At 35.9% G+C, this 10,407-nt stretch overlaps 1 protein-coding gene across 1 annotated transcript in view; it reads left to right on the top strand.

Annotated features, from left to right (window-relative positions):
• LOC110315245 (solute carrier organic anion transporter family member 6A1-like) overlaps positions 1-9,546 on the top strand; it is a gene marked incomplete at its 3' end in the record, with an annotated part of 24,320 nt that extends 14,774 nt beyond the window's left edge. Inside the window, exons 5-6 of the mRNA XM_021189348.1 lie at positions 6,464-6,582; positions 9,437-9,546. Of these exons, the coding sequence (XP_021045007.1) occupies positions 6,464-6,582; positions 9,437-9,546 (229 nt within the window). The remainder of the gene's footprint in view (positions 1-6,463; positions 6,583-9,436) is intronic.
• Positions 9,547-10,407: the final 861 nt, after the last annotated feature.

Genomic DNA, 10,407 nt, shown 5'->3' with positions numbered 1-10,407 from the left:
GGGAATGGAAGGCACAGCAACCGTTGCACAGATGACATTCACACACTCAACTGGCTAGAGATGACTCAGTATCAGGAGTTGGGAGCACAAGAGGTAAACTGAAGGCAGGACGTCAGATGCCACATGTAGCACACAGGGTTACCANGTTTAAGCAATGCTCAAAATGCAAGCAGACAAAGGCAGAGGTCACAAGCTAATATTTTCTGTTTTGCTCTGTTTATTTTATTATTTTATTTTATTTTATNTTTTAGCNAAATTCCAGAGAGAGGCAGGCAAATCTGAGAGATTTTAATTGTGCAGCACCAAGTCTATGTTGTGATAGCATCTCAGTCCCGATTGGTTTTTATTAAAATCATCTTGCTTCAAGCCACAAAGGAACACAAGAACAAAAGATGAAAGCTCTGTAATGGAAGACACACTTCGGCTCCGCTCAGACACCAGAGATGGATAGTGTTTTGCTTTGTGAGGCTGCCCGTCTGCTAGTAATTTTTTTCCTTTTAGTCTTATTCTTCAGCAGTAGAAAAATTCTTCTTGAGGCAGGGGTAGGATGGGGTGGGCGGGTAGGATGGGGCTTGGAGCTCCTGGGTTCTCATCAGCCCATGCCCAGAAGCAGTGAGCTTCCTAGTCCAGATGATCTTGATTTAATGGTACCTGGTATCTGTCTAGAAAATTGTACATTTCATCTGGGATTTACAGTTTTGTTGATTATAGCTTTTTGTAGTAGGATCTGATGATGTTTTGGACTTCTTCAGGTTCTGTTCTTATATCTATTTTTTCATTTCTGATTTTGTTAATTAGGATACTGTCCCTGTGCCCTCTAGTTAGTCTGGCTAAAGGTTTATATATCTTGTTGATTTTCTCAAAGAACTAGCTCCTCGTCTGGTTGATTCTTTGTATAGTTCTTTTTGTTTCATCTTATTTGATTTCAGCCCGAAGTCTGATTATTTCCTGCTATCTACTCCTCTTGGTTGAATTTGCTTCCTTTTGTTCTAGAGCTTCTAGGTGTGCTGTAAAGCTGCTAGTACATTCCCTCTCTACTTTCTTTTTGGTGTCACTCAGTGCTATGAGTTTTCCTCTTATACTACTTTCATTGTGTTCCATAAGTTTGGGTGTGTTAAGGGTTCATTTTCATTAACCTCTATAAAATTTTAATCTCTTTCTTAATTTCATTCTTGACCAAATAATAATTGAGTAGAGTGTTGTTCAGATTCCATAGGAATGTTGGCTTTCTATTATTTTGTTGTTATTTAAGATCAGCCTTAGTCTGTGGTGATCTGATAGGATATATGGGATAATTTCAATATTTTTATATCTGTTGCTGCCTGTTTGGGACTAATGATATGGTCAGTTTTGGAGAAGGTACCATGAGGTGCTTAGAAGAAGGTATATCATTTTTGTTTTAGGATAAAATGTTCTATAGATTTCTATTAAAACCATGTTTCCTAAGTTCTGTTACTTTCAATGTGTCTCTTTTTAGTTTCTGTTTCCAGGATCTGTCCATTGGTGAGAGTGGGGTGTTGAAATCTCCCACTATTATTGTGTGAGGTGCAATGTGTGATTTGAGCTTTACTAGAGTTTCCTTAATGAATGTGGCTGCCCTTGCATTTGGAGCATAGATATTCAGAATTGAGAGTTCATCTTGGAAAATTTTACCTTTGATGAGTATGAAGTGCCCCTCNTTGTCTTTTNTGATAACTTTGGGTTNGAAGTCAATTTTATTNGATATTANAATGGCTACTCCAGCTTGTTTCTTCAGACAATTTTCTTGGAAAATTGTTTTTGGCCTTTTATCCTTAGGTAGTATCTGTCTTTGTCTCTGAGGTGGGTTTCCTGTATGCAGGAAAATGTTGGGTCCTGTTTAATGTAGCCAGTCTGTTAGTTTATGGCTTTTCATTTGGGCATTGAGTCCATTGATATTAAGAGATATTAAGGAGAAATAATTATTGCTTCTTGTTATTTTTGTTGTTAGAGTTGGGATTCTGTTCTTGTGGCTATCTTTGTTGAAGGATTACTTTCTTATTTTTTTCTAGGGCATAATTTCCCTCCTTGTGTTGGAGTTTTCCCTTTATTATCCTTTGAAGGGCTGGATTTGTGGAAAGATATTGTGTAAATTTGGTTTTGTCATGGAATACTTTGGTTTCTCAATCTATGATAATTGAGAGTTTTGCTGGCTATCGTAGCCTGGGCTGGCATTTGTGTTCTTTTAGGGCCTGTATAGCATCTGTCCAGGATCTTCTGGCTTTCATATTCTCTGGTGTGAATTCTGGTGCAATTCTAATAGGTCTGCCTTTAATGTTTCTTGACCTTTTTCCATTACTGCTTTTAGTATTCTATCTTTATTCAGTGCATTTGTTGTTCTGATTATTATGTGTTGGGAGGAATTCTTTTTCTGGTCCATTGAATTTGGAGATCTGTAGGCTTCGTGTATGTTGATGGGCATCTCTTTCTTTAGGTTTGGGAAGTTTTCTTCTAAAAATTTGTTGAAGATATTTACTGGCCCTTTAAGTTGAAAATCTTCATTCTCATTTATACCTATTATCCTTTGGTTTGGTCTTCTCTTTGTGTCCTGGATTTTCTGGATGTTTTATGTAGGATCTTTATGCATTTTCTTTGATTGTTGTGTCCATGTTTTCTATGGAATCTTCTGTACCTAAGATTCTTTCTTCAATCCCTTGTATTTTCTTGCTGATGCTTCATCTATGGTTCCTGATTTCTTTCCTAGGATTTCTAAGTCCAGAGTTGTCTCCCTTTGGGTTGTCTTTATTGTTTCTACTTTCATTTTTAGGTCCTAGGTGATTTTGTTCAATTCCATCATCTGTTTGGTTGTGTTTTCCTGTAATTCTTTAAGGGATTTTTGTGTTTCTTCTTTAAGGTCTTCTACCTGTTTAGCAGTGTTTTTCTGTAATTCTTTGAGGAATTTTTGTGCTTTCTCTTTAAGGACTTCTACCTGTTTAGCATTGTTCTCCTGTATTTCTTTAAGTGAGTTATGAATGCCCTTCTTAAAATTTTCTACCAGTATCATGAGATATGATTTTAAATACAAATCTTGCTTTTCAGATGTGTTGGGGCATCTAGTCTTTGCTGTGGTGGGCATACTGGGTCCCAATGATACCGCATGGTTTTCTTTTTTTTTTAGTAAGATTCGGGTAATCACTGATGTTAGATGTTCTAGCTGCTTCTGGCTGAAGCTTGTTCCTCCTGTGATTCTGTTAGCCTTAGTCAGTACTCCTAGGAGTCCAACTCTCTCCTGAGTCCTAGTGGTTAGAGCACTCTCTGCAGGCAAACTCTCCTCTTGCTGGGAAGGTGCAAAGAAGTCTGCAGCTCAGATCCACCTCTTGGCTGAAATGAAGGCCTGAAGGGACCCTGTCCAAGAAGCTCTGTTGCTTCTGCAGGCCATGAGCTTTCATGTGCGGACTGGTATCTGAGAGACCCAGGATACAAGATGGTGCTCTCACCTGAATCCTAGGGTCAGAGCCCTTTCTCGTGGCCGACTCTCCTCAGTGATGCTTAAGATCCTGGGTGTTCTAGGACTCCTGCAGCATGCAGAGTCCTCTTGGACCTTGGGACTGTCCACAGAGTTCATACCCATGGTGGCGCAGGGCTGGCTCCAAAGGGAATGAACTCCACCTGCTGGCTGGACAGGTTTCCTGTGTCTGTGTTCTTGCTGGCCCAAGCCCCTCTGGGTTGTTTTGGAACAGATTTTGCATTCCACTTACCAGTGATTCCAATATCCTGGGTGTGCTAGGGTGCCTGTGGTGTGGAGAATTCTCTGGGGACCTTGGGACGGTCTGCTGAGTTCATGCCCAAGCAGTATGTAAACATTTAATATATAAATCTCATAGGTAAAAGTAATTTTATAAATCTGAAGTAATATAATATAATATAATATAATAATATAAACCTTATCCATCAGGCATTTACCAACTTAGATGAAGAGCTATAATGTAAAGAAATAAAATTAGTAAGTATGCTAAATTTAGTCAATGCACAAATATGTTAACTATCACATCAATAAAATATGCTGCATAGTAAGTTTTGGTGATGCACTGTCACTTTTGAAAATGAAATACTAGTAAGAAAGACAAATGATACCCTGAGAAGGTGGAGGGAGAGCCTACGGAAGTGAGAGAAGAACCCACATACTCAGTGGGATGGAAGCCCCTGCTTGCGCCTCTACCTTGGCACCTCTTCATTCAGTTTTTCTCTGCTCTACTCCAATTTGTAGGATTTGATTAAGACCTGTTTCATTTTTCATTTTTGGGTGAGAGAGAAAAATCAACTTTCATCATCTGCATATGAATATCTACATTTCCCAGTTTTAAAGAAGCTGTCTATATTCCAGCCTGTGATTTTTCTCCCTTCAGTGTAACTTTTGTTTCTCACCATTTCTATCCCATGGTTTATGTGCTTATTTCTGTGCAAATACCAAGCAATATTAGGCACTATGAGAATGTAGTGCAATTTAACATCCAGTATTGTAATTTCTCCAGCAATGGCTTTTGTCAGATTCTCTTTCAGGTTAAGGTCTTTGTGTCTCCATTTGAATATTAGGGTATTTCTTCTAATTCTGTAAATAATGCCATCAGTATTTGCTAAGTATTAAATTATATCTTTAGAAATGATTCAGTAATATGTCCATTTTCAATAAAATAATTAAAGGGAAATAACCATCTCTGACCTCAAGCTATATTACAGAGCAGTACTGATTAAAACTGCAGGGTATTGGTACAGAGACATATATATTGATCAATGCAATAGAATTGAAGGTCCAGAAATAAAACCACATACTTACGGATACTTGATCTTTGCCAAGGAAGCCAAAAATATACAATGGAAAAAAATAAAGCATCTTCAATAAGCGATACTGGTCTAAGTGACAATCTGTATGTAGAAAAATGAAAATACATCCATATTTGTCACTTTGCAGAAAACTTAAGTCCAAGTAGATGAAAGACATCAACATAAAACTAGGTACACTGAATCTAATAGACGAGAAAGTGGTAAAAGAGACTTGAACTCATTGGCACAGGGGGAAATTTTCTAAAGAGAACTCCAATGACTCAGGCTCAAAGATAAAAAAATCGAGAAATGGGACCTCACGAATCTGGAAAGTTTCTGTAAGGTGAAGGACATAGTAAGACAAATCGGCAATCTACAGATTGGGAAAAAAATCTTCACAGTGGTGGCACACATCTTTAATCCCAGCACTTGGTAGGCAGAGACAGGCAGATTTCTTAGTTCAAGGCCAGCCTGGTCTACAGAGTGAGTTCTAGGACATCCAGTGAATGCCTGTCTAGAAAAACTAAAACCAAACCAAACCAAAAACAAAAAAACAAAATAAAACAAAACAAAAACAAACGAAGACAAAAAACAAAAACAGCACTTCACCAACCTCACATCCAATAGAGGGCTAATATCCAAAATATATAAAGAACCAAAGAAAGTAACCACCAAAAAACCAAACAACCCAATCAAAAAATGAAGTATAGAATTAAGCAGAGAAATCACAACAGGAGAATCTCAAATGGCTGAGAAGCACTTAAAGTAACGTTCCAAGTCCTTAGTTAACATGTGAAATACAATCAAAATTACCCAGAGATTCCACCTTATATCAATTAGAATGTCCAAGATAAAAACCTCAGTTGAAAGTACAAGCTGGTGAGAATGTGGAGAAAGAGGAACACTCCTCTATTGCTTGTGGGATTGCAAAGTGGTAAAACCACTCTGGAAATCAATCTGGAAGTTCCTCAGAAAATTGGAAATAGATCTACCTGAAAACCCATCTGTACTCCTGGACTTATACCCAAAAGGTTTCCCACCATGCCACAGAGGCATGTGTTCCACTATGTTCATAGCTGCTAAAAGGTAGAAACAACTCAGATGTCCCACAACAGAAAAATGGCTACAGAACGTGTGGTTCAGTTACACAATAGGATACTATTCACCTAGTAAGAATGAGGACATCCTGAGTTTTGCAGGCAAATGGATAGAACTAGAAAATATGATTCTGAGTGAGGTAACTCAGATCCAAAAGGATATTCATGATAGGTACTCATTAATCAGTAGACATTATCCAAAATAAGTATAGATGTCATGTGACCTCAAAGGTCAGATGCCATAAGCGAGAAAAGTAGTACAAGCTAAGGAGCAAGGTTTCTTGCTACAGAGGTCCAGGTGTAAGTTTAAAGAAGCGAGAAAAAGAAACAAGTTTTGGTTTCCCATAGGCACAAATTAAACAGGACTGTCTGCTACCTGAGTCATGTAACCGGAAAGGGAAGTATGGGAAGTCAGGATCTGATGGGAGGAAAAACAGAACATTGACAGGGAATGCTGACAACTGACTCTCGTCAGCAAAGCCCCAAATTAATAGTGACAAACTCCAAGTAAATAAACAGAAAATTCTACCAACATTTATTTTTATTAAAAGCTCCTAACTGAAGATTTCCATCTTTCTCTGCACAAGTGGACATGTTCAGAGGATTCAAATACTGCAGCGTGGTTGGTGGAGACCTTTTATATTTGTTGCTGTATTTGCATTTTGTACAACTTTACCACTGTTCTGTTTTCCATCTAGTTTACCTGGTGAGTATAAAAAGAAATATAATTACCAATAGTTTATTTTACCCTATGCTTCAATTTTCAAAGCACAGAAAAACTAATTTTAAAATGAATATGCTTTCCTACTGTTATTGCTCTGTGATAAAGGGATATTATCATTGTTTTATTGTTGTTATTTTTTTATCAAATTAAGCAGGATCACATACAAATATTATATTTATGAGCTATATTTTATTCATATATATTTGTGCTTTTCATTATTTCTTTTTAATGATCCCATTTTAAGTATATAGTTGCTTTTAAATATGAAAGTATACTAAAATATATTTAGCCAGTGTTTTTTGTTCAGATTTTCTTTTGTAAGAGAACTTATTGAATGAATCTCTCTCTTTCTCTCTCTCTTTCTCTATCCTTCTCTCTCTCTCTCTTTATATCTATCTATCTATCTATCTATCTATCTATCTATCTATCTATCTATCTATCTATCTATCTATCTATCTATCTACCTATCTAATTTCATTAGAATGACTTATAAGCTCTGGTGCAACTAATCCAGCAATGTCTGTCTATGAAACAATGGTCAGTAGTTGCTCACTCCATGAATCTAGAAGCCTCTTCATATACACTGAAATTACAAAGAAGCTCTAATGCCAGTGAAGGACTGGACTTGCTAGAGATGAAGCCAAGAGCAAGTAGGGAAAGAGGAAAAGGGGTCACAGAAAATCCTGAATGTTCAGGTTCAGTTCTAAATGAAATCAATAAACATGAAGGATGAAAGTACAATATACAGTAACATTTGGGAAACAGCTGAAAAGCAAAATCTCATCACTAACAGAGCCTATGTTGGAACTCTTTTTTTTGGACATGGATTTACTGTGTAGCCCTGGCTGTATTGGAACTCATGGAACTCATTCTATAGGTCATGCTGTTCTTGAAATAAAAGATTCATGTGTCTTTCTCTTCCAATTGCAGTGATTTAAGGTGTGTGCCACCAATCTCTGGCTAAATCATCAGTTTTTTTTTTAAATACAAACAGACAATGAATATTTGAAGAACATTTGGTATCATTTTTCCATTATGGAAATGCAAATTTACCCTGCATTGAAATTCCCTCTCAGTGTGGTCAGATCTGCTGTCCTCAAGAGAATTAATGCTTAGGAGAAAGTAGGAAGAGAAAAAACTTTACTCAGTGCTGAATGCAGTATTAAATTCTAAAGTTATTCTGGAGGTTCCTCCAAAATAATCCAGAAAATCTGGGGCTAGAGAGATGTTTTAGCTATTGAGAATACATACCACTCTTGCAGAGGACCTGAGTTTGCGCACAACTACCTCTACCTGAGGGCTATACAAGAAATAGCTCATGTGCACATATTTTCTCATACACAAATTTATGCATATTTAGAAATCTTTCTAACAAAACTGAAAATAAGTCTATGATATAACCTAATTACATGACCCTCCCATATGTATGCGTGAGTAGCTGTGTGTCTTTACTTATTATTTACAATAGTGAGAAGATGGAACTAACCTAAATATTTGTAAACAGTTTAATATGATAAAGAAAACATACTACACATATTCAATGGAATTTTATTCAGGTATAAAAAAATTAAATAATGAGTTCTAGGATTGCTTATGTAAATTCAAACAAGTGAAACTCAGAAAGTCAAGTACCAAATATTTTTCTTCTAAAAGTGGGGCATAAATATAAAAATATGCATGTATCCACACATGCTTGTGAGTAGTATGTGTATATCTGTGTGTGCATGCATGCAGGAGTACTGTGGCTGTGACAACTAGAGAAGTGATGAAGCGAGGGTCTGAAGAGAGCATAAGGGAAATGGTATAGACAGCACTGAAATTCAGATAATACATGAGCAGAATATGAGACTTACACAGAGACAAATCAATAGGGATAGGTGGTTATGACATGTGGGTGAACAATAGGGAAAGGGAACAAATAAGAACAGTGTATGATGACATATACATATGAAAAAAAAAAAACAGAAAGTCAAGTACTTTATATGCTAACCTAAAATGTTTAAAGTAAGTGTTTAACAACTGGGATCTCTCACCACCCAGAGTAGATGACATTAAGGAAATGCCAATGAGACATCATCCAGAGATAGTGAAACCTTCATTACTCTTACTGAACTGTTCAAACAACCATGGTTTAAAGCCGGTCTAGTAATACAACAACAAATTACTGGATAAAGAATTTTGTTACCCAGTGGACTTCACTCAGGTGTGAAGAATAGTCATAATACTTGCAGGTAAAAGGCTGTCATGGAAGGGACATGTAGGAAATGAAGGGACAAAATGGGCTCCATGAGAAGATGAGGTAAAGTGAGTCAGAAAGGGTAGTGAGTAAGATCATGTCAAGTAAGAAGGTACAATGATGTGTAAACAAGGATGAAAATATTACAATTATATTTACTAATATTTTTACATTATTACTGTGTATTCTTGTACAAACTTCTAACTTGGTCCCATGAAATAATTTGTGATATAAAAAGGTCATTTTTTGGAGGGGCCATTTTTGAATTGTCTCATCATATGTTATTTATTGAATATGGCTATTGCATTCTGTATTAAATTAGGAAATAATTCAGCCATAGATACCATACTTTCAGCAGTTAAGAGACATACATAGTGGTTAACTGCAAATGTTAAATATTTTCATTATCAAAGAACTGTGTCTTGTAAACATTGCTGTTGTTGAAGCATTTGCATTCTAAATACACATTGGTTTTAGTGTATTAACATAACACCTGTTATTCTATGTTAAATGTGATCATTATAATGTATACAAGTTCATGATGTATATTTTCATACTGATGTGTAGTTAAGAAAATATTATTTTCCTTGTGACCTATAGGGGCACACCAGATAAGACTTGCGAAAAGTCAGGAACCTCCCACCTTTGACAGGAGACTTAAAAATAAGGAAATTAAGAATAATTTGAAGAGTGTTCTTCATGCTATTTGGGTAAAGTAAAATATTTCTGTTAACAAGCCAGTTAAAGTGACCTGTGTAGTTTTCTTATAGAGTCAAGAATATGGTAAGGTGTTTAATTTAAATTTTCATGAAAGGTTTGGAGGCTTTTAGATAAATTACTAAATTGCACATTTTCCTTATAATAGAAAGAAATAGCTCCTTTATTTGATATTACTAAAGACAGGTATAGGGTTAGAGAATAATGATTCAGAACTAAATATTTTGATTTATTTTTAATTGATTTGATACAATTTTGTGTCTATTCTCTCTGAAAGAATTAATGGGAGATTTAACAAAATTACATGAGTTGGAAGAACTCTGTGTCAACACATAGCCCCAACAACACAAATAATATTACAATATTTAAAACAAAACCCTTTGTTTCTCTGTATTATAAACCAGCCCGCCAGAGTAGTAACAGACATGGGAGTGCATAGGGAGCCACTTTTAATGCACTAATCCTACCCTGAATACTTTTCTATTTATAACATTCTTCCTGGTGTATAGATTGTATGGTTCCAATTTTCACACTTTTTTTCATTTATAGTTAATGAATATTACACTGTGAATAACACTTCCAAGAATCTTGAAAATAACATTAATTGAATTTTCCTAACTCACACTAGAACTTGCATTCCCACATTGCATATCTTCCCTATTTTTAGTCATTTTCTTTTTCCTAGAGATATTCATTCTTTCATTGTTCATATTTCTACTCAATCCCATTCCTTTTTAGGAAATGTTTTGTTTTATAATTAAAATATACTATGGTTCTTCCCACTTCCCCTTTCTTCCCCCTTTCCATTTCTGTGTATACCAAATGCCTTTCTGTTAACTATAGAGAAAGAGCTA

Source organism: Mus pahari, unplaced genomic scaffold (genome assembly GCF_900095145.1).
Source record: "Mus pahari unplaced genomic scaffold, PAHARI_EIJ_v1.1 scaffold_10681_1, whole genome shotgun sequence".
NCBI lineage: Eukaryota > Metazoa > Chordata > Mammalia > Rodentia > Muridae > Mus > Mus pahari.
The sequence above is the reverse complement of the archived record's forward strand: the minus strand, read 5'-3'. Positions and strand labels throughout refer to the sequence as shown.